At 38.0% G+C, this 26212-nt stretch overlaps 1 protein-coding gene across 1 annotated transcript in view; it reads right to left on the reverse strand.

Moving 5' to 3' along the window:
• Positions 1-26212, reverse strand: part of hay (ATP-dependent DNA helicase hay) — a 186450-nt gene that overhangs the window by 11265 nt on the left and 148973 nt on the right. The window contains exons 13-16 of the mRNA XM_067142877.2: positions 23766-23930; positions 23477-23663; positions 14579-14727; positions 902-1027 (exon numbers count right to left, since the gene is read on the reverse strand). Coding sequence (XP_066998978.2) covers positions 902-1027; positions 14579-14727; positions 23477-23663; positions 23766-23930 — 627 coding nt within the window. The remainder of the gene's footprint in view (positions 1-901; positions 1028-14578; positions 14728-23476; positions 23664-23765; positions 23931-26212) is intronic.

Consider the following 26212-nt stretch of genomic DNA (forward strand, 5'->3'; position numbering starts at 1 on the left):
TCCACCTCTATTTACTTCGGTGTTATGCATTTCCTGACTTTAGGGTAACGAGACTTCAATGCTAACAGAGAACACCACCAAGAAACTTAAATCCCCTGGTGCTACCAACACCTGTTCAGAATATCATGGGTTGACAGAATATTTAACACTGAATTACTCCCAACATCTGAACAAAGAGCTAGAGGTCATGCAGAACATCGAAAAGAACAAACTTGAGTACTTTGGCATATCATTCGAAATAAGTATAAACTCCTTCAGCTCATCTTACAAGTTAAAACTGAAGGAAGGAGAAGTACGTAAGAAGGAGAATATCTCGGCTACAGAATCTATGGGAATGGTATGAGCTCAGTACCCCCACTCTTTTCTGAGTTGCTGAGAACAAGAATCAGACAGCCCTGATGACAGCTGACATCCGATAATGATATGGTACAAGAAGAAAAAAGGGTTATGCGGTTAAAACCGATTGCAGCATCCAAAACAAGATTACGAGTGAGATAGCTTATCAGTACTTCCCTCACTAGACTAGAAAGTGCTACTACAGCACGACTGACCCTATAAGTAACACCTTTTGTAATATTCAGAAGCACTAGTCATGCTCTGAATGTCATTATTCAGCACCTTCCATACCTCAGAAGCTTCCACACTGTCACAGCCACAAACGAGACTGACACTTCAGACACTTCAGAGGAAGCCATCTTTTTCTGACTTGGACCAAGACACAAATGCACAGGTACTGCATCCATCAAGATAGAGCAAGAGGTGACCATTGATACATACAGTAATATAATTAAAGATGTTAATTATGTTAGTATCTGGTTTTAAGGAGCATCTATGGCATTGCCTCAGCACAATACAATAACTGTTTAAAACAACCGCTATTAACCAATATACAGACACTTACCATTGGCCCTGCACGAGGACCTTCACCTGGAACTCTTTCTTCATCCGCATCTACATCACTAGCTGCCAGCACCTGTTGTAGCAGCTGGCCCTGTTCCTCCCGGGTAGTGTACAGCAAATCAGGCTCCTGGAAAGAGAATATTATTAAAAATGAAAGACCACATTTACTCTTATAATGTCCTCCTCACAGTTTTTTTTTTCTTTCCGAATGTGTTCAGCATGAAACAATCAGTGAATTAAAAATTATACATTTTGTCAATAGTATGAATTGAAAACAGAAAGTCACATACAGTATCATGATCATCCTCATGTCTGGCTCCATGGCTAAATGGTTAGCGTGCTGGCCTTAGGTTCAAGGGGTCCTGGGTTTGATTCGCAGCTGTGTCAGGCATTTTAACTTTCATTAGTTAATTCCTATGGCTCAGGGGTTGTGTGTTTGTGACGTTTTTAGCATTAGATTTTATCTTAGATAGGGCCCCATCCCACCAGACGTGCAGCTTGCCTATACGGCATTTTACCATTTATCATTCCTTCCATTCCATTCTTCACCGAACACATTCCTTCCATTCCATTCTTCACCGAACATTCCCTTCTTGAAGAGAGTTCAAATAATTTTTTTTTTTCTCTTTCTAATAATTTGTATCATAGATGGCTTTTCCCCAACATTTCATATAACTTCTTCATTGCTTACCCTGTCTTCCCATTTTACTCCCTTCATTCTCCTTCACATCCACATCTCTAGCCCTTCCAGCCTTTTCTCATCTTCTTTCCTTCACCCTCAAATCTCTAGCCCTTCCAGCCTTTTCCCATCTTCTTTCTTCACCCTCAAACTGGCATTCATTTATCCTGTAACGGCAGGGATATTTTACCAGCATTGCAGACTAAGTATAAATTCTGCTAAAAATGATTCACAAGTCATATGTCCACAAAATGGTACATCATTTTATTCAGGAAATTACAAGGAATGAGATGATGATACTAAAACAGTTTTTATCTTCCAAAAAAGTTTAAGACCAAAAGACTACTGATTTTGTGTAAATTATTTACATACAGTACCTGCCAACTTTACAAAACCAAAAAATCAGGGCATTTTGATATGAAAATCAGAAAAAATCAGGAGATACAATTAATCAAAACTGCTTATTCTACATGTCTTGCACAATACAGAAGTACTATGGTATATATATATATATATATATATATATATTATAACACTTATTGTCTCAAAACCCGACTGTTGCTATATGTGGTTATAAGGCTAAAAATTACACATCTCTACTCCCTCACAGGAAGTATGTGAGTGAGATGATCGGTCTCTGATAAGCCAAGAACTAGTGTTAGGTTTAATGGTCCACCCAATCAATACACTTCACTTTACAAGTGAAAACTATTTAATATTAAAATATATTAAACATACTTTGGAACATGTTTTGTCTTATTTTAAGATCTCTTTAGCCATAACGTCTCTTAACAGATTACGATACTCATTGTTGCTGTCTAATAATGCCAATGCTAATAATGCAGTGCTGGTACCTGATAGCTTCAGTCTACTGACTGGTATGAACTACAGTGAAACCTCGATTATCCGTTCCCCAAAAGTACATTTTCCCGTATTATATGTTCAAATTATATGGTCCCGTGAGCATCCTAATTATATCATGTTGTAAAAATCGCACATTCCTTGAAGAAACGATTTCCCGGATCAACCGTCCAGAAATTTCAGTCCCATCAACGCCAAATCCTCGATCAAGCGTTTTTCAAGAAACTGTATCTCACGAAAGGACTTCTGCGGCACACTTATAGATCTTAGAGTTATCGCCCCGTCACTGCGATAATTAGAGCAAGTACTGTACCGTACTGGAAAAACGATAGGCGGAGAATTTGCATAAGGGATCATCTTAGCATCGCATTCGGGTGGTATTGTTTAGAGAATCCTCGGAAATCATGAAGTACAGAGTGGCCACGACAGTTGGAAGGAAACAGAGCGCATTTCAACAGCTCAACTTGAAGACTGAATGAGTTTCATCAAACGTTCGTAGTTGTAAAATGTCCACATTATGCCCAAGATTAGATGTTTATATTTTTACTTTTTTCGATTGTATTGCCGAACAGGTTTTCGGCACTTCCCTCAGAGCACTGTATAGTCATTGGGCTTTCAGGCAGGTATCAAAACTACTGCTTAACACAAATCTAGTTTATCATATACGATTATGTTATCGAGACCAGAACAGATATTGCACCTTACATACTTAAAGCCATGGGAGGTCTTGGGATTGTCTATTACTGTTTTGGTCCTAATATAAGACCAGGAATTCTGCGTTTTTGTGTTAAAATGTCATAAAAACCACACTTGTTTTATTTGCACACATTTCATTTTAAAAGTTTGCATCATTTCCCAGTCGTACTGACTTGTGCAGCGAGCGTGCTTTCCATCTGAGCTCAAGATCACGAATAACTGTAGTTTCTGATGTTTTCATATTTTTTCTCTTTCCAATTTGATTGTGATTAGTGAAGGGCACAATTGAATATCATGCATTCGCGAACTTTTGAGAATTGATACTTGCATTCAAAACCATATTCTGAGTTCACATAACCTGTAAATGTCGATGTAGGCCTAATTTACGCGGTACAAGATTTCCAGAAACTGACTACAAACAGTATGCCGGTGAAAAAATTACAATGGAAGATTAAGAAAAGAAGGGATTTCGCCATCATGTTGGGCGCTCTTGTATCTAATGTGCTTTATTTTATTAGATTAGAGAACTGAAAACTACTCTTGGTCGATTGTTGTTTGGCTTGGCGTTATTAGATTTTTTGAAGAGTTTGGCTGATCCAAGTTGCTGAACTGAAAGAAGTTTTAACGGAAAACTGACGAAGTTTCCCCGGTAAATTTGAATATAAAATATCGAGATATTTAACTCTCGTACCGGTAATTAATGTATGAAGCTAGTCCTGCGGTCTAACTTGCCTGCTTCTCACCCAGAGGGCCCGGGTTCGATTCCCTGCCAGGTCAAGCATTTTCAAAGGGCTGGTTCCAGGTGCACCCAGCCTACGTGATTACCCTTAATTGAGGACCTATTTAATGATGAGACTGCGACAACGGTCTAGAGAGCCACGAATAACGGCCGGGAGAATCCGTCACACTGACCATGCATCACTTCGTAATCTGCAGGCCTTCGGGCTGAGCAGCGGTCGCTTGGCAGGTAAAGGCCCCTGGGGGCTGTAGTTTGGTTTGGTTTAAGTGTTTGTAAGATTATAATTATACATATTTCATTTTCATAATGTTTAAGCCAAATTGTTGATGGTTTTCATTCATTCCCAGATTTTCCGTTTTCCCGTGTTGTACTTTTTTTTTTTTTTTTTTGGTCCCTCCAAAAACGGAGAATCGAGGTTCCACTGTATGTGTAAAATTTGACAAAATTAAATTAGGCTCTAAATTCATGTTAGCATTCTTAACATGATGCTAAGAATTTAGAGCCTAATTTAATTTTGTCACATTTTACACATAGTTCATCCCAGATTTTTAATGTCAATTGTGTGTTTGTACATTTGTTTTAATGTCAATTGTGTGTTTGTACATTTCTTTTAGTTATGAGATGTATTAGGTTAAGGCTGATGATGGCCAGCCAAGGCCGAAACTAGTTCCTAGTTTAGAAATGTATTTCAAAGACTGCATATTATAGTACTGAAAGGTGGACCATTACAACATTAGTTTAATAATTATTATTGTAGATTTCACGATGGTGAAATTTATCCATGCAAACGTGGTCCAGTTGCCATTCACCTTTTTGGAAATCAGAATGTTTCCAAGTTTTTTTATTTGTGAGGTTTCCTTTTAAAGTATGTTGATTTTGATATAAGATTGTGGTTTCTGCATAATTCAACCAATCTTTGACCATTTTTATTCGTCCTCTTATGTGCTGGCCATTTTCTAATGATAAATCGGTACCTTCTTTCTTGTCCCAGTTGTGCATTGAAATCAGCAAGGAGAATTTTTACGTGTGATGGAGGTATGTTGATTAAAAGTTTGATCCAGGAGATCCCAGAATTTTTATGCTTTGTCTTTTTACTTCAGTGTGTTATTTTTTATTAGTGGGGCATGTACATTGATAGTTGTGTAGATTTTACTTGCAGACTTCTGAGTTAGCGTTGCAAGTCTGGAGGATTGTGATTTAAATTCCATAACTGAATCAATGATTTTCAGATGTATTAGAAATCCATGAGCAAACTGCAGACATTTTTTCATCACTCGTTGTCCAGGAATTCCTTTATATAGTCAGGGTACCCTTTTGATTCTATTGGGTCTTGATCACAATTTCTTATTTCTTGAAGGGCCATGTTTAGAATTTTATGTTTGTCCATGATGTCAGTGACAATCTTTAATTTTCCAATTTGGCACAAAGAGTTAATGTGTGTCGAGAAGAAAGAAATTTGTTTAGATTTAATTCTTTGAAGTTTTCATGTAGATGCTGGCTGTTGATTTTTCAGATGCTCCGATCCATCATAATCTTCTGAATGACAGCCAACCACATCCGAATGTTGTCTTTTCTGCAATATATGATTGCAGTTGGTGGAATTCTTCTTCAAGACTTTCCATGGGTGACTGTCTAAGGTGTCACCTCGAGACAAGGATAAATCCTCGAGTTAAAATTCTAAATGTTATTTATAAAGGTGAAGATGAGAGATGGAGGATGATTTTATGAAATTGTGAAGAAGGCTTTCTGCCTTATTTCATCCTAGTTGTTCAGGACTGGGAGTAGGCATTTCCTCCAACCTTGCAACACATTATGGTTTTCCCGCCAATACTTGGGTAGCTGATTGCAGTGGTTTCCCACTGCGTGATGGGGTCGCCACATCCCTACGCCAAATATTATTATTATTATTATTATTATTATTATTATTATTATTATTATTATTATTATTTACAGAAGGTTCAAGAACTGTAAGATATTATAAAGCAATTCACTAAGGACAAAAATAGAGAAGAGAATGGGGAATATTTAATTTCATAAGGACAATATCAAAATCACTATTTGGCACATTAGATCAAGATGATGCTGATTACTGTCAGGTAAAATATCGGACTTGGAAAGGGAACAAGCGATGATTTTGAAGATAGCAAACAAAAAAAACAAAAAAAGCAAATAACTGTAGAAAATTTACTTTACAATCAATGAACTGTACATTATATGTCACGACTTATGACTTAAGGTTAAGTAAAAATTAAGAGCAAAGAGGTTCTCGTAAATGAAATGGATCAATTAAGGCAAAAGATTAGGCAAGTGGATATGGATATTGGTCCAAAGACATTTAACTGAGATTGAAGATCTTATGTCGCAAGTTTACTATCAGTATAAAGTGATAGCTTTGAGTATAATGTACACGCAGATGGATACAATGTTCAAATTTTGAGCCCTGTTGAGATTATCAGAGTCTAAATGAAGTCACAAGATCAATTTCCTCAAGGGAAGACCGTACCATTTCAGCTGGGAATGACTCAAGAACATTTAATATACAAGGTAGTAAATATAAATGAACTTTTAATAAGAATATGTTGGTGCATATTATAATAATGCCTCTAAGAGACAAAGTGTATAAGTTGCATGAGATTATGACTTTCCCCACACACAGAAAAGAACAACAAATGTACACTTATATAATCAGCAAGCAATTGTGTGAATGTAAACAAAAAGATAAAAATTCACCACGTATGTAAATCTGGGTTTACAATACTAAAAATAATCCATACGGAGCGAAAATGTGTTATTACTTTGTTAAAAAGAGCAAATGTTATACTGTATCTGAATACTGTGCACCGGGCGAGTTGGCCGTGCGGTTAGGGGCGTGCGGCTGTGAGATTGCAACCAGGAGATAGTGGGTTTGAATCCCACCGTCGGCAGCCCTGAAGATGGTTTTCCGGGGTTTCCCATTTTCACACCAGGCAAATGCTGGGGCTGCTTCCTTCCAACTCTTAGGCCTTTCCTATCCCATCTTCGCCGTAAGACCTATCTGTGTCGGTGCGATGTAAAGCCACTAGCAAAAAAAAAAATTAATACTGTGCATAAGATATTAGTTACATTAAACATTTAACACGGTTGTCTATAAAGATAAATAAATATTCATATTTTGCAGCACCCGAGCCTACAAGAGCAACTGTGACATGTACGAAAACCAGTGATGTAACTTTGAAAAATGTGGGTATACTAAAATTATATCAGCCATATTCTGTATACAGACCAGATAGCAAACTATGGCCACTAGGAAAGTTAATACCAGACAGGGGAAAGATGTGGTGTGAAGATGATGATGATGATGATGATGATGCTTGTTGTTTAAAGAGGCCTAACATGTAGGTCATCGGCCCCTAATGGCATGAAATAAGATGAAATGTAAGGGCAATTAAAGAGCCATAATCCTCCAATGAGTAGAATTCAAAACGTGAGGACAAAGAATGAATGGATGGATGGATATGAAGTTAAAACAATCGGTGTATCCGACCCGCAATGCCTCACATTCCCAGAAACTAGCGTTAAACTATAGTATTACTGCCTGAGAGCACAATACTGAATTGACGATGCTTGTCATCGAAACGGGTCCAAAATTCACTCATAATGGTACTTATCACTAGGAAAGTAGAACCATGGTATTTGTCATGTTGCAGTACTAATCAAAAGTAGCATAGACTCGCAGTATTCCACACATTATGGTACTACTCAGAGTAATGTAATGCGCACATGTAACACAGACCTATGATGTTTCGCATATTGTGTCGCTATTTACAGACAACGCAAACCTATACAGGCAACGCAAACCTATGGTGTTCTTCACACAAGTGGACTAACCACAGGGACTCACACTATCTTGTGGTGTTCCTCACATAGTGGGTACTAATCAAAGACAAGGTAGAACCATGGTGTCGCTCATATAGTGGTACGAATCACAGGTACTGTAAAATGCATCCTGAGCACACACTGTCGCTACTAATAACAAACCTATTGTGTACCGAACATAGTGGTACAAAGCACAAGTAAAAGCGACCCATGGTGTTCCCTGCGTGATGGTACTAATTACAAGTTCTATCATGGTTCTAATTTGATCATCCCTTGGTCGCCTCTTTTAGTCGCCTCGTATGACAGGCAGGGGATAACCGTGGGAGTATTCTTTGTCTACGTCCCCCACCCACAGGGGGTTGTGTGTTTGGTCTGCGAGAGGTATTTTATTTCCCTCAAGTCTGTCAGCAAGCCGGTTACGACCCCCCTATCCGCCACCTGGGACGCACCACATGGGAGTACCACCTCTCCCCCTGCTATACCAGCGTAGTAGGTTCGTGGGGGAAAGGTGTGGTCCCTGATGTTTGGTTAGAGTACAACTGCTGTGAGTACTTCAATAGTGAGATGAGATTACAAGATATAGCAAGTTGATAAAGATTTCATTCCAGTCTACACTCCCCCATAGATGATTTTAAACATGTGGGCAAGAAGGTAGTAGAAGTTGAAATTCTAATTATGGATAAAGAGATTTATGCAAATCATGTTTATTCAAATTTTAACGTCTACAATACAGGGTGTTTACAAATGAATATCGGAGTTTTAACGCCTTATAATATTGAATACATTAAACTTACAGTTATAAATTAAATGTCAAATGAAAGAGCAACTCAAACAGTTTTATTACGAACTTTACAAATGTTCAATGTGACTACTATTTGTTACACGGCATACATCAAGTCTATAGTCGAGTTCTTCCCAAACGTTATTAAGTGTGTCTTCAGTAATCTCAGCAACAGCTGCTTCAATCCGGTTTCTTAATTCAGGAAGGTCAGCTGGTAGCGGAGGCACGTACACACGATCCTTGATGAAGCCCCAAAGGAAAAAATCGCATGGCGTTCGGTCGGGAGAACGTGGAGGCCATGCCAAGCAAGTCCTGTCATTGGGGCCCTTGCGGCCTATCCAGCGCTCGGGTATAGTGACGTTCAACCAATCGCGTACGTCGTTATGCCAGTGAGGTGGCGCACCATCTTGATGGAAAATGAAGTTCTCTGGCTCATTTTCTTCCAACTGAGGGAAGAGCCATTGCTCTAGTGTATCGAGGTAAGAAGTACCAGTTACAGTACGTTCACCATAAAAGAAAGGCCCATAAACCTTTCGGCGGGATACGGCATAAAAAACATTCACTTTAGGGGAATCTCGTTGCATTTGTACCAACTCGTGAGGATTTTCTGAGCCCCAGATGCGCACATTATGAGTGTTTACATATCCACTAAGGTGAAAGACCGATTCATCACTGAAAACAACACGATTCATAAACTCATAATCATGTAACAACATGTCGTTTGCGAAGTTGGCACGTAATCTGTGGTCTGCCGGCTTTAGAGCCTGTAATAACTGTAAACGGTAAGGACGTAGCTGTAAGCATTTTCTTACAACTTTCCAAACGGTCGACGCAGGAAGTTGTAATTCACGACTAGCCTTCCGGACTGATTTCTTTGGGTTACGAGTGAATGACTCTCTCACTCGCTCAACAGTCTCTTCACTTAATCTTGGTTGTCCCTTGCTCTTCCCTTTACAAAGGCAACCGGTGTCTTCAAACGTATGATACCATCTGCGAATGTTATTATCACTTGGAGGATCACAACCGAACTTAATGCGGAATGCACGTTGCACAGTAACTACAGATTCTGTCTTTGCAAACTGCAAAACACAAAAAGCTTTCTGTTCACTAGTCGCCATCTTTGCTACTACCGCTGTCTAGCGGATTGCGGCAAAACCATTGCACGTACATGCGCACTGGTGCCAACAAACAAAACTGTTTGAGTTGCTCTTTCATTTGACATATAATGTATAACTGTAAGTTTAACATATTCAATATTATAAGGCATTAAAACTCCGATATTCATTTGTAAACACCCTGTATAATAGTTAAGACAGATGTAACCTTAGCTGTAATATTAGAATGTTGCAAATGTTGATGTCTATGCCTTGCCAACATGTTTAAAAAGACATATTGGGACCATGTTACTGGTTGCTGCACACTAATTTGTTTCAGACAGAAAATAATAAATGAGAGTTACAAAAAAGCAGTCATTGGATGATGGCTTGATAGTACACTTTGAGAGACCTAGGTTAACGAGAAGCCACTCTAGCATACATGATAGAGAGCTGGTGTCTAACACCTTGGATATTGAAGACAGAGAAAGAGTGCAAGCCACCCATAGCCTAAGATCAAAAGACAAGATCAGAATTTAAAAATAAAGGAAGACATGTATATAACAGAGGAGATTGCAACAAGAGGCTGCAATCCCTTCTTTTCCTGATGGTGTACGTGTTGCAAAATGGGCTCACAGCATCCTTCCATATAAAAATTGGGAGCAAAAATTTGAACGAGATTCAATCCGGGTGTTGATGCAAGCTTAATCCATTTATGCCCGGAACTTTTTATTTCAATTTTTAAAATGATAATCATTTTATGACGTCAAAGTGAGATATATTTATTAAATTTAGAGTAATTTTCACTAATATAGTTTTCTTCACGCAATACGGGAGTGGGTATGAAAGTGCCCATTGGTCACGAGTCCCATTAGAATACCACGGAAGGATATTTTAATTATAAATGTAGTTGATAATGATAAATTACGTTTCTTTACTGTTAAATAACCTTTTTATTTCGTTACAGACACTATTTTACAAATCTTTTGTTAAATCATCTATTTCAACTAACGTTTGAATATAGTCTCAAAGCTAACAAATCTGAATATTTTCACCATATTTGTTAAGAGTACAGTGAAACCTCGGAATGCGAGTAACTTGGTCTACGAGTGTTTTGCAAGACGAGCAAACATTTTAAATAAATTGCAACTTGATAAACGAGTGAAGTTCCGCAATACGAGCGTCACGTGTGCCTACGTTTTCCCCTCCCCTGTGCCTTTGTTGAATGGATGAAGGAGGTCTTTGGTCTTGTGGTGAAGAAATACCTTTCAGAAAATAATCTGCCACTCAAAGTCTTGCTGGTTATGGACAATGCTCCTGCTCATCATCCAGGCCTTGAGGACGACTTACTAGCGGATTTTAAGTTTGTTAAGGTTAAATTCCTTCCTCCCAACACTACTCCAGTCTATGGATCAGCAAGTCATTTCGAACTTCAAGAAGCTATACACGAAAGCACTATTTCAGCGATGCTTCGAAGTGACCGAAGGAACAAACCTTACCCTCCGACAGTTTGGGAGAAATCGTTTCCCCATCGTGAACTGCCTGAAGATCATCGATAAAGCCTGGGATGCAGTCACCAAGAGAACTCTCACTTCCGCTTGGGGAAACCTGTGGCCTGACTGTGTTCTCAGACGTGACTTTGAGGGGATTGTTGGTGAAAATGAGCCGCCGATTTGTCGATGAAACTGTGTCCTTAGGGAAGATCATGGGGCTGGAGGTGAATGACATTGACATTCGAGAGCTGGTGGAAGAACATAGCCAGGAACTGTCCACCAACGAACTGATGGACCTGCATCGCGAACAACAGGAGGAGGTTATGGATGAGATCTCGTGCGGGGAAAAGGAGGAAAAGTCAATGGAATCTCTCATTTCAACTGAGTTTAGGGAGAAGTGCAAAATGTGGGAAACGGTGCAAAATTTTGTAGAAAAACACCATCTGAATAAGGCTGTAGCATCCGAACGATGAATCAGTTCAATCACAATGCAAAGCCACATTTTCATGAAATCCTAAAAATGAAGCAAAAGCAACAGTGATTGGACAGGTTCCTCATTAAAGTTAAACGAAAAGGAAACAATACCAGTGAGCCAACAGATAGCAGTGATTCCGTTAGTGAAATTCGTGCTACACAGTAACTCTTCTCATGTCATCTCTCGTCTCCCTCACACCAACAATGAATCTATTGTAAGGTAAAATGCTTTTTAATTTGTTTTAAGTTATATTTTATTTCAGAAATGGTATGCGAATAAATATTTTTGTGTTGTGGACGAATCATCTACGTTTCAATTGTTTCTTACTTTGATATATGAGCGCTTTGGATTACAAGCATGCTCGCAATCCAAGGTTCCACTGTATATGACACAAACGTTTTCTCTTTGTGATATTCAACAAAGCAATATCTGTAAAGTGGAACTTGGCATCTCTCATAAGCCATTACCTTCTTCACCTTGTGACAAAGGGCACATCTCTTAGCTTGCCCTTTTGTGATGAGATGACCTCCACGGCTCTCACGAGCAAGTTTGCTTATCCTGTAAGAATATCGCATTGGCCCTGGTGTCTTCGGAGTGGTGTCAATTCTGTAGAAGTGTTGTCCAAGTCTTCATCTGAGCTACACCTTCAGGAGGTCCAATACAAACATCAGCATCAAGAGCTTCTGGCAAATCTAGTGTCCGAAGCTTCTCAGTTATCTTTGCCACAGTAAATGCCATGTGCTAAAAGATGGATGTTGAGATATAATGGTGATATTCTGAGCAGAAACAAGACCAGGAGTGCTTCATAAGCAGACTAGTTATCCTTTGAAATTCAACAGAAATAACAAACATACAAAAATATTTTTTTGAATCTAATTTTGATATTTGGATCTTTTCTTTAATTATTTTGTATCAAGGTTTGGATAATTGTTGTAAAACTATATCCTCAAACATTATGTGTCTGAAATATTGCAATTACTTTGGTAAAAAATTTGTAGGACTCATGTCCAATAGGCACTTCCATGCCCACCTTAAGCTCTTCGTATCATAGAATCATACTGAGTGCACATGAACACAACCCAGTGACAATTACATCACTGCACACGTTGGTATGATCTTTCTCAGCTAACAATTCAATTACACAGATTATAGTGTGTATGAAGCTTACCTCCTCTTTGGAGCTTGTAATGGCATTTCAAACATCCTTCCTTCCTTCCTTGTAGCTGTCAATAAGTGATCAAATGTGATAGTTGATAGGTACACATGCATACATGCTCATTTTTGTGTCTATTTCTTGCTGAGAATGCCAAGACATATTTAAAATATCGTAGATTTCTCTAATAATTAAATTTCCTAGAGGGCACAAAAGTGTCCATTGGGCACAAATGGGTTAAATTCAATCCAGTTTAGTCTAAGAGAAAACAATAGAAAAGAACTCAAAACATTAGGGCAGTGATAGAGTGATATAGTGACATGATAAACATACATTTCTCAAAATGTACAACTAAGTTAAAGCTTCAGCATTAAGCATTTAGTAAGGTCCAGCATAGAAACAATGTGATGCAATGCGTTTCATTGCTAAACCAAGGAAACAGGGAGGAATGCTGGTGCATCTCTAAGCTTTGAGGCATAATTTGGATAAAACTCTTGTGGAAAAACCATGTGTAAAAGACCCTGTGCTTTTCAAGATGTAACATAGATAAAATGACAACGTTCAGAAGGAAATCCTCCTGAAATATTTCAGCAATAGTTGTTCAAAGTACACGCATGGATATTGGAGGAAGTGACTAGAAACAGTGGTCCAATAGGATATCCTTATTTCAGTGACATGAGTGGATTGTGTCAACAGTTAGCTATCAAGTACAGCTTCCCAGCAGGCTGGAAAAGGATATAAAAGCTGAAGATTTGAGACTCACCAGGTCCCTTTTGCTGGTGTGAAACTCGCAATTAAAAACTATTGACCATCCGGCTTTTCACCATGTGTAGCTGGGAAGAACACTGCTCGTCAATCGACCAGCTTGCAGTAAATTCATCCATGTGACATGCACCTCCGAAAATCCTCATGCAAGAAGAACCATAAGAGAAGTAAAAAGAGGGAAGCCTCCAGTCCCAGCTAAGTATTTAAGTATTACTCTATTTATAGTTAAGGAGAGAACATTCTGGATGTAGTGTATTTTTTATTGCAAACCATATTAGCAAGAGACTTGTAGTTTAACTGGAGTTCATCTAAAATAAGTGTGTGCATGTATTAAACAGCCCTATTTACTAAAGTCAAGTCAGTGTTGAGAATATCATGTGGAGTTTATCAACCTACCTTCACTTTCCCAATTTACCAGCCTGTTGAAATTCCCAGGATACAACACTTCATATTTTGGATTATGAATGCTGAATTTACATTTTGGATTTGTACCTCACACTGAAGTCTTAGCGTTGGTTATGATGCATGAGTCTCCATTACTGATCCTAAGGGAAGATAATTCATGTTGATTCCCAAGAGTGGCTGCACTTTTAACTACCTCTGGTGTAAGACTAGAATCACCATGATTACTCGCCATACTATCAGATGTTTCTGACCCTCCAACATCTGAGTCATCCAAGAGGAATAGGAAAATTAATTCCTCTTCCTCATGATAAGTAATCCTGCATACTAGTATTTTTCTTCAGGAGTGTCATGATCACCTCAAACTGATAAAAAGGCACTGTATGAACTAGATGTTCAATTTTATAGAGCAACATATACCTTAAAGGAATGGCCTTCATATAATACAGTAACATAACCCGTAAACACACTACAGCTAATACTGTGAATGTCGTTTCAATCTGGAAAAATCACAATTGAAGTACATGAATAGTCACTCATAACAGTTATAACAGCCATTGTAAGGGAATGGTTTGAAGCTACTTGGCTTTATGATCTCATGAATTGAGAGACTGAAAACCTTTCCAAATTTAAAAATCCAACTGAACAAAATCCCTCAGCACAGTTTCAAAACATTTTCACTTACCTCTTCCATACCTGCCAGTTTAGTAATAACCTTGTAGCTGTAGCCCTGATTGACAAGAAAACGCTGTCTTTTGCGGGAGTAACTCATTTCCATCGTATCCTGGGACACCAGAGTATAAAAGAAAGCATTATACTCTTCTGCAATAGCTCCTAAAACAAAAATACATTAGTATTACAAAAAAGTTTCAAAATAACTTTTAACACATTCTTCACACTGGCTGGAACAAATATACACAGTGGAGTTTTCTATGCTTCAAATTTCAATCACATGATTTTCACATGAGCTTCACTGTATCTCTTATTTTTGTACATTAATGTGTTATATGCTATAGGGGTTCAAGTGGACCGGCAGCACAGGTATTCATGAAGAACTTTGACGGTCCTACTGGGCCGGCAAGAGCTGGTTGCTAGGTTATTAAAACAGAACTCCTTTATGAGCTGCACACATTAAAGCACAGAAATTATGAACCACGGTATCTTAAGACACAATGCAGTAAGCTCATGATGTAATAATGTCATTTGACTGGATCGTCTAAGCAGTGTAGAACACTTATGCAATGTTGTAATACAGAGATGCCAAATTTCAAGAAAGGCAATTATTAATGCAGCCAATCGGGCACCAGGGAAGGGGGGAGGGAGGGGGGGCACATGCAGTAGATATTTTTGAGATCTCACTAATTTACACATCATTGAAAAATAAATTAACAACATACAATTTTTTTCATACTCCGTAAAGAATGGCTAAGGAGTATGAGGGAGGACTTGGAGAGTTTGAGGGAGATAACTGGGATTTTCTCAGAAGACAGGAAGGAAAGTAGGCCTCCTTCAAACAATGTACAGGATACAGTAGGTGTAAAAGAGGGATAGGAAGGAAAGGAGGAAATTGTAGAAGACAGGTGGTCTAATGTTCTAAGGGGAAGGAGATTGCAGGCTAAGGGCTCTATTCAGAATCAGAATTCAGGACAGGTGTCTGTGAGAAATCAGTACGAGTCATTGCAGGTAGAACAACAGAGGGAAGATGAGGAACAGGGATCTGTTGCTGAGAAGTGTGGAAATAGGAGGAAGGGAAAAGGTGGGAGAGGGAAATGTCAAGTAGAGGATAGGAAAAGACAGGTGGAACAGGGTCATGGGAGGGAGAAAAGGCAGGAGGAAGTAGCTTTTGCAGCTGTCAGGAAAGATAGGGCTGAACAGGAGGGGAGGGGATCAAATGAGGTGGGTAGGATTGAGGCTCTGGTCATGGGGTATTCCATTGTTAGACATGTGGGGAAAGTGTGTGGAGGAAAGCGAACCAAGGTAGAGTGTTATCCAGGAATTAGATTGAGGCAGATGTTGAAGAAAGTAGAAGAGGAGGAGGAAGGAAAGGGGAAGCTGGTAGTGTTTCACGTTGGTACCAGCAACGTAAGGCAAGCAGATATAAGTACCAACATAGTTGGGGACGTGTGGGATCTGGAAAATGCAGCACGGGTAAAGTTTAAGGAAGCGGAGATTGTTATCAGTGGAATACTCTGTAGGAGGGATACTGACTGGAAGGTGATTGAGGATTTAAATGAGACTATGGAGTGGGTATGTGGGAAACTGGGAGTGAGATTTCTAGATCCTAATGGGTCGGTAAGGAGATAGGGATCTGTGCTCAGATGGCCTTCACTTAAACCGCAGTCGTACGTATAAGTTAGGAAATTTGTTTCGAAGGGTCATAAGGAGGTTCATTCAGGGAAACGGGGTGGTCTAGGGAGCGGTGATAAGGGTACAGGGATCTGGAAGTCAAATAGGGATGACGTAAAAATGTTAGTGTTGAACTGTAGAAGTACTGTAAAGAAAGGAATAGAATTAAGAAATTTAATAGATATATACTTACCAGATATTGTAAGAGAAGTTGAATCATGGCTGAGAAATGATATAATGGGCGCAGAAATTTTCTCACGGAACTGGAGTGTGTATCGTTGAGATAGGATAGGAATGGTAGGAGGGGGGTATTCATTCTGGTGAAAGAAGAATTTGTAAGCTATGAAAAAGTTAAAGATGACAAACATGAAATTCTATGTGTAAAGCTCATTTCTAAAGATCATAGGCAACTTGATGCTTTTTGAGTGTACAGACCAGGAAAGGGTAGCGCTGATGCTGTTTCAGAATTATTTGATAAGATAATCAGCTATGTGGGAAACGACATGGAAAGGAATGTGATTGTAGCGGGAGATCTGAATTTACCAGAAGTCAATTTGGAAGGTAATGCAAACGACAGGAAGCATGACCAACAAAAGGCAAATAAGTTGATATGGGATGGACAGCTGATTCAGAAAGTGATGGAACAAACAAGAGGGAAGAATATCCTTGAAGTGATGCTGGTAAAACTAGATGAGCTCTATAGAAAAACCGAAGTAATAGATGGTATTAGTGATCATGAAGCTGTTTTTGTCGTAATTAAAATTTGATAGAAAGGAAGGTCGTAAAAGGACTATTAGGCAGTACCATATGGCTGATAAAGCAGACATGAGAGAGTTTTTAAAAGGTAACTATGATCAGTGGAAAAAGGTAAATAAAAATTTAAACAGACTCTGGGATGGGTTTGAAGCAATTGTTGAGGAATGTGAAAACAAGTTTGTACCTTTAAAGGTGGTAAGGGACGGTAAAGACCCTCTTTATTATAATAGAAAAATAAAGAGGTAAGAAGGAGGCGCAGGCTGGAAAGAAATAGAGTTAGAAATAGCTGTGGAAGTAAGGAGAAATTGAAGGAACTTACTAGGAAATTGATTCTAGCGAAAGAAGCATAACTGGCAGTCATACAAATTTTAGTGAAAAATGGAAGGGTATGTGTAGGTATTTTAACCATCCGTTACACGTGCCGCAGAGTGAGAGTTCGCACTTTATTATTCTTTGGTATCATAGGCTGAAAATGCAAGGCAGAACGGGCTGCCTTCTTGTAGCTTCCTTCTGCAACAATACAAAGGTCGTGACAGCGTGAGAATGTCTGAGTAATCGCCGAGCTGTTGATTACAGAAGTTTATATTGTCAACTGCAGACTTGCGGAGTCTGAGTCTGCAGGCATGGATTGAGTTATTAATCTTACTCACTCTTTTGGTAGGTCATCCATTCTTCCATTACTATTTATTAGAAAATTATATACTTTTATTACCTACAAGTGTAGTAGTGGGCTCATTTTGATATATTTTCTACTTGTGATTATTTACAGTGGGATAAACATGATATTACAAAATGAGCTATGAATAATTATTTTGCGTCCTGTTTCCAAGGAGTTGGTGCGATTTATAACGAGAGTTATGGATCAAATCAAGCAGTGGTTGGACGACAATGAAGTTGGTGTAAGTGATGATAGTGATCAGGATGTCATAAACGATAGTGATCACATTCTTGGAGTGAACAGTGCATGTGTGAAGAGGACGTGACTGAAAGTAAGCAGCATGAAATGTATGTTGGAAAGGACAGGACGCAGTGGAATCATCGGCCTGCAATAGAAGGGTCGAGCAACCTGAACATAATATTATACAACACTTGCCTGGAGTAATAGGAGTTGCCAAGAAAACTGAGACGCCAGTTGAAGCTCTGCAATTATTATTTACCGACGAAATGCTACAAGAAATCGTAACATGCACAAATCGCTATATATACCCTTGTGTCATAGAAGTCAAGAAAAGACAAAGTTGTATTGGTTCTATCTACTTTCCATGAAGACCATTCTACTGACGACGATTCAGATGAAGCAGAACCCTCAATGATTATCTTCTATAATGACACGAAGTTGGGCATTGATAAGGTGGATGAAATGAAATGCTCTTACTCCATGGCAAGAAAAATCACAATGTCGTGACTTCTTCCGTGCGATATTGTGCCATTTCACTGTTATAAGAAGTTCCGTCCATAAGTAGAACAAAGATGGAACCCAGGTATCTTAGAATAATTAATGTCGAAAGGTCTGATCATACCGCAAGCGAAGGCGAAAGTATTCACATTAAGCGGGAGAGAAAAAGAATTAAGATCCAGAAGGCAGTGAAAAGGATCGAACGGGAATATTGTTACTAACAATTTTTTTTTTTTTTAATGAGAAAAACGAGATTGAATTGCTACTTGAAAAATACGAGTCGAAGACGGAAGTAACTGCACCAGAATTTTAAGGACGGTACAACAAGAAATCAGCTCAGCGGGACAAAGAACGGATTTTTAGAAGCTGCGTTGCGAATTAAGTGGAAGACTAATAATTTTATTCAGCGAACTCCAAGATACGTGGAAAGTTGAAGATAACGGCAACAAGCTTACGTCACCGCAGTCTCTGCTGACGTATTTCACGATATTACCGAAGTGAAGAGTTACAGAAAGGGAATCCTACAATAACCCGAAATTGGGTGAAGAAAGGGAATTTGTTCATTTCAGAGTATAAAATTACATCACCCCACGGAGAATATTCGACAAGTAGATCAACTCTTTCAAAGGGAACAATCTTTGCATTAGACAGTTTCTCACAGCTATTCACAATGGAAATGCTAATTAATCTTATTTGCTATTCTATTCCAACTAGTCCAGAGATGAGCAAGATGTTCTAAGAAGATGATACGCCAGACTGCCCAAATGGGTGCCGTCGGATGACGTTGCCTACCGAGATGACTAAGCCCAGAGGAGAATTATGAGAATATTTCCCGTCCACCTAGGGAAATAAGAGGCGATGTTTCAATATGTCCTGTCAGCTGGACATATGACGACGACTGGAGCTGCTGAATTCAGATAAGTCTTACTTTTAAATTAGTGTAATAATGTTTATATTACCGGGCGAGTTGGCCGTGCGCGTAGAGGCGCGCGGCTGTGAGCTTGCATCCGGGAGATAGTAGGTTCGAATCCCACTATCGGCAGCCCTGAAAATGGTTTTCCGTGGTTTCCCATTTTCACACCAGGCAAATGCTGGGGCTGTACCTTAATTAAGGCCACGGCCGCTTCCTTCCAACTCCTAGGCCTTTCCTATCCCATCGTCGCCATAAGACCTATCTGTGTCGGTGCGACGTAAAGCCCCTAGCAAAAAAAAAAAAAAAAAAAGTTTATATTCAACTGTAAGTGTAATATGATTTATTAATTTGTTCCGTGCGAAACGATTAAGCGACAAGAGTGGTGTGATGAGTTAAAATAAAGGTGGATAGGTAATCTTCAGATATGCATGACAAATCCTTAGATAGGTAGTCAATCAGTGATGAAAGCCTACGTTCGAAATGTGATCCATGTAGTGTGAAATACTGAGTTCGTTAAGGTGACAGTAAGTTGTATGATATGTAAAAGAACGATGTAGATACGCACGTACATTGGTTATAGCCAATGAATATCAAGTTAGGAACCAGCAGTAGGATATGCTTGCTAGATAGACAAATGTGTTTATGATAATTGGAGGTTATGACGGAATGAAGGTCATAGTATCTGGAAATATGTCCATGAACCGTGATTAAAATAATAAGGGCCACGATTGAAAGAAGTGAACCCGTATTTAGTAAGGAGACAGAATATATTTTTGAAAGTATAATAATAATATTTTAAGAGAAGTTGAAACGTGATTAATAATTTAGAATAGTGATAGTTATTGATTCTTCGCGAGGATGAGCACGGTGATGTAGTAGTGGACTTAATGGTTTTCGTGTAGAGTTTTGCTAATAAGGAAATGAACGTGTAGCAGTTTCATGTACTGTTTATTTTACGAGCAAGCATAAAAAAATACAAATAAGATCGGAGTGACATCTGTTGGTTAGAACGCACACTTGGTAGTGTCAACGAAATCTCAGTTAGGAGGACGAACTAAACACATGTACTGTCACTAATATATTTTCTAATACCAATCTATTCTCAGACGAGAGGAACGTAGTAACTTCTTAGGCGACATCCTATCACTGATGACTGAATGAAAATGTAGGAATCATATTCGACGGTCAAGTCCTCACACCATGCACCACTTTAGATTGCATATTTCAGATGAGACTAGTAGAGTAGTCGTTAACAAGTATAATATCGCACGTATGTTCAACTTAAAATGACGAGAGGATTCGGATTTTTAAATGGTATGTGTATCTTATTGGTACTGATTGAACCTTTTATGAGAACTACATTGATTTAAAAAGAGGGCTTATCAAACTTCACGCAGAATAAAACAACGTAAATAAAGGAGCATGAATATTCAATATCCAACATTGTGACTTAATTATGTATGGAAGCATTAGGGAACTATCCTCCCAGGTTAATATCCATAGGTATTTATTAGTATGTTGAAAGATAGGAATGATTATATGGCAGTAAATGAATATGAGCTCCGAGGGAGAGCTAATAGTTAATTCAAACCTGATATGCAGTAGGGGAAATTCCAATTCATGAGATATGGTTATAAATCTCAAAACGCGTCCTGGATACCATGAAAAAGACACCCTCATTCTATATTTTAGCTTGTTAGAACTTATGTTGTACATATTTTTCTTTTCCTTTGCTAGGGTGCACCCAAATAAAAAAATTTTTAGTTACCCAGATAAGTTTTTAGTTATCCAGATAAGTTTTTCTTTAGTTACCCAAGTAAGTTTTTAATTACTTATACGAATTTTAATTACTCACCTATGTTATAAACTATTTCACTAATTTAAGTATTCAAACATATTTGACTTCATCATTTCAATCCATTAATTGTGTGCTTTATTCCGATTTGATTATTTCTTTAAGGGGCTAAGAGGGAGAATTTGACATTTTCTTTTGGACTTATGATTTTTAATTTGATAATTATGAGCTAGATCATAATAATATTCAGTTGAATAATGGCTTATGCGGAACTTAATAATTTGCCATATACTGTATTCTGTCCCTGATTTTTGTGGGCAAGCAAGACCTGAGCACTTAATGCAATGGATTTCAGTAGATCTATTGTAAATGATGACGAAATCAAGCAACTTTTCCTTTAGAATGCATAGTGGGTGCCGGATGTGCCAAATACCGGCAGATTCTCGATAAACGTTGCGTACATATATTTTGCACGATACCGTCATTTCTTCGGTTCTTCTTTTTACCCAGAAATGTGGAAGTGCTGAATGAAGGAGTGATATGGAGCAATTAGAAGAGAAAAGGAAATGATTAATTATATAATCGAATGGAGAAATAGGTAGACATGAGGTTAAGTCCATATTCCCTAGAAACAAGCCAAGTGAACAGTCGATCATACAGTTTCCCTTACCAGATTTTCTTGTGGGAGGATAGCTCAATATTCGAATTCTGGATTGAAACATTTTTATAATAAACAAATATGTAAAATTTTAAACAGTTCTTTCAATGTGTTCGTAGTATAGAGACCTAGATTTAAGTGAATGAATGCAGTAACATCTTGATAGCATAAGAATTAGAATAAGCAACATATGAGAGTCGTTTCTACAGGTGATTTAAGTCTTATTTGGCTCCGCATGGTATGTCTTTCTCTTATTCGGAACTCACCGCCCAAATTATAGAATTATATTAGTTGGAAAGGTCATAATTAAGCTAGCCTGGATATTATGCGTCCTCTCAGGGAGCCGGGAATGGCGCAATATACATCGGTTAATAGAATGTAACGATTACAATTTTATTCCAAGAAGTAAATTAATAACCAATTATTGTTAATTTACAATTAGTTTTGCTAAGTCCTGTGATTTGGAGTTGATAACTTCTAATTTATTCTAAAGGACTGAAATGTTCTTGTAAATGTAGAATATATATATATAAATTTATCAATATAAATAAAAAAAATAAAGCAATTATGATGTAAGGCAGATTGACAAAAGAGAGATATAACGAATTCTTGGAAAAAGAATTGAAATGAAAGGAATGGAAGCTTACAATCGCGTGCGTGTAGTGGTGTTACAACAGAGCGCGCATTTAATGGAGGGTTAAGGCACAAACAGGTTAACCCCTGTGTATAAAGAAAAGGGTGATAGACATAAAGTTGAAAATTACAGGCCAGTCAGTTTGGCATGCATTCAATGTTATCTTTGGGAAAGCATTCTTTCTGATTATATTAGACATGTTTGCAAAATTAATTACTGGTTCGATAGAAGGCAGTTCGGGTTTAGAAAAGGTTATCCCACTGAAGCTCAACTTGTAGGATTCCAGCAAGATATAGCAGATATATTGGATTCAGGTCCAATGGACTGTATTACGACTGACCTGTCTAAAGCATTTGATACGGTGGATCATAGGAGACTACTGGCAAAAATGAGTGCAATTGGACTAGACAAAATAGTGACTGAATGTGTTGTTATATATCTAGAAAACAGATTAGAGAATAAGAGTAGACAAAGCTTTATCTGACCCTGTAATAATTAAAAGGGGAATTCCTCAAGGCAATATTATTGGACCTTTATCTTTCTTATATATACATGATATGAGTAAAGAAGTGGAATCGGAGGTAAGGCTTTTTGCAGATAATGTTATTCTTTATAGAGTAATAAATACTGTAAGTTACAAGATTGTGAGAAACTGCAAAATGACCTCGATAATGTTGTAACATGGACAGCAGGCAACAGCATGGTGATAAATGGGAGGAGGAGGAGGAGGAGGAGGAGGAGCAAGCAGGAGGAGGAAGAGGAGCAGGAGGAGGAAGAGAGACTAAAGTTAAGGCTCAGGGCACGTTTTCATTTTCTTTCTTATTTAGTTCTCGAGCCCAGCCCAAAACTTAGAGAGATTTAGAGTAAGCTCATAGTACATACTTATAATACTTTACACTGCTGTACAGGTTTGGATGTAATCCTGCTATTGGGACATGGCTAAAACTATTTATCAAGAGTATGGTCATTGCTTTTTTGAGTGACTGCATACAAACAAAGTTAAGAAACACTCATTAAAATATTCCATACCACCAAAAACTTAACAACAGATTCTCTATAATTTCAATATAAGAGAAAATACACACCCTTTTTGGCTCGTAATATTCTACCAAGACGCTGTGCTTCTTGACGCCTTGATCCTCCGTGAGAAGATATCTGAATGAGAACATTAGCTTCAGGCAAATCAAAAGATGTGTCTGCCACTTTACTTACAAATATTGTATTTACTTTTGGGTTGAATTTAAAATTCTGGAGAATTTGGATACGCTCACTCTGGAAAAAGGAAAAATATAGAAAATCAGATTAATTACAATAGTTTTCTCAATTACACATTCACAGCACAACTTATAAACAAGGACATGAAGAAATATCTACCTGAGATGTTGGACCATAAATGTAAGGCTTATTCATCTTGATAGCATAATGCTTAAGAGCAAACACATTGTCAGAAAAGACTATAGTTTTGTCACCTCTTCTTTCATGATATCGGATCAGATACTGAGTACATCGAAACTTCTGAGGATTCATAACATACAGCAGCTGTGAATAAACATTAAGAATGCTTGAATTACTCTACATGCTGCATAGAAAAAAAAAACTTCACTTCATTCAATAATTTCCAGATTACCTCAAATCTAAGGAACACAATATACAATAAAGAACAAATATTAAACAATATGATTCAGATGACATATGATATGTATTTACTGAATATAATACTGGAGTGATTGATTAGTATGCGGTAAATATGACTTAATAAATACAGTTCATCAAACAAGGGAAGGGCACGTATCGGGGAATTGCCAATCTTACGTAAATTTTGCACACACGTTAAATAAGCCAACACAATGGCCAAAATACTTTCGCAAATTAACTCGTGCAAGCTACAGAAAGCATTAAAGTTCATATATTTGAATTAGCACGCTCTGCTACGCAGGATGCTACTCCATACCCAACCTGCAACTCGCACTATCCAGCAGCTGATTTGAGGCCATGCTGATATACACTTATTGTCGTATGGGACAAGTGGTTGTTTGTATAATGGTAATCAATATAGGTAAAGTTATTTTGTGCATTGGAAGAAAAATATGGAACATCTGATATCAATCCCTTATCCTCGCTTCATTAGGTGAGATTGGTGTAGCACCTCTGTATGTTTTCAACATTTTTGCCACGAGCATTATTGTTGCAAAATCCTATAAGGAGTAACTTGCTTCCGTGTGTAACATCCCTTGTTATACTGATAAACCATTATTTTCAATATAAAAATCTTATTCTATCACCTTTGTTGACCCGCAATCAATGCAGGAATTAAATTATTTCTCTTAATGCTGCTACATCATTTTCAAGACATGCTACACAATTACTAATGGAATAGAAAAGAGGATCGGTGGCATGATCCCTCGATGAGTGAACTCTGCACACGCCGCAGTCCTGCACAGCCAAGCGCGCCAATTCAAATGTGTGAACTTTAACGATATCTGTAGATCGCGTGAGTTACTTTCTGAAAGAAATGTTTAGCTGTTGTGTTATTCTTGGCTCATTTAACGCGTGTGCAAAATTTACATAAGATCTGTGATTCCCTGGTTTGCGTCTTTGCCTTTTAATATCCCAATCATCCATGACCACTCTTCAATTGTAAACATCGTAAAAGTGACTGCAGAAATTCCACCAATAAACGTTAATAATTACTCAACCAGGACCGACATAACAAGAAATGTGAAATGGTCTCACTTCCAACAGTGTGCCAAATGAAACCTACTGAGGATAGCAGACAAAACAGCTTTCTGCAGCACTGCCACCGAATTACTTGATTAGTACAGAAATTAACTGATGCCATAAACAAACTGGCAGAAGCAAATCTACCAAAACTTTCTCAAAAACCATGAACATACTTCTGGTGGAATGAAGAACTAACAATTTTATTGATTAAAATAATTATAAATTCATATTCTATCAAACATTTTGCATTAGTGCAGTCTTTCCTTTTTTTCAATCAGGCTAGCCCCGGATGCAGTAATAGTAACTGCAGGCTGTGAATCTTCATATCACGTTAGACTGCCAATTACCGTAGCTACAGCCGACAGTAGCGTCTCTTGTTGAGGTTAAAAATAGCCTTAGGCAGACTGACTCTCCTCTCGCCACCGATTACTATCAGCCTGTGGTGTGCTATTCTGTCGCCTATGAGATATACAAGGCCGAGAAGTGGACCAACAGAAATGCGGGTCGCACGTAGTTTTATGAACGTCCGCTAGAGGTCTCGACACTGTTGCTATGCTGTTCGCGCAAAATGCATTCAATTAATAGTACATGTTGGTTTGTAAAGACATAAAACATTACAAATAATTAAGTTAGGACCACCTAAATGCGATTTAGAGTGATTGGATGTAAAGTAAGCACATTTAAGTGATATTTGGAATTATTTTAGGCAAAGTCAAGTGCAATAAATAATAAAAGCAATAACGGTACATTAAAATGACTTACCATGATCACAGCTTGTATCACTCAAATTTTTAAGATCTTCCAACTTAAATGCTTTGTCCTGAAGTTCTTTTACAAGTCAAGAGCATCTGTAATTTTATGAGCATTGTCGAGTATTGGTTTTAAAAGTTTTAAAATAAGAGTTACAGTCAGTGCTCTCTGATCATACTCGTCACATTTGAATTCCTCAATGAACTTTGGAACAACAAAAACGTTAAGGTTTTAAAACTAAATTCGTATTACCCAGATAATGTAAGGAGTGACGCGGAAAATTCAACATATATGCAGAAAGTAAACAAATTTTCTTGAGGGGTAGCGTAATGCTCCACGCTCTTTCATCC

Source organism: Anabrus simplex, chromosome 3 (genome assembly GCF_040414725.1).
Source record: "Anabrus simplex isolate iqAnaSimp1 chromosome 3, ASM4041472v1, whole genome shotgun sequence".
NCBI lineage: Eukaryota > Metazoa > Arthropoda > Insecta > Orthoptera > Tettigoniidae > Anabrus > Anabrus simplex.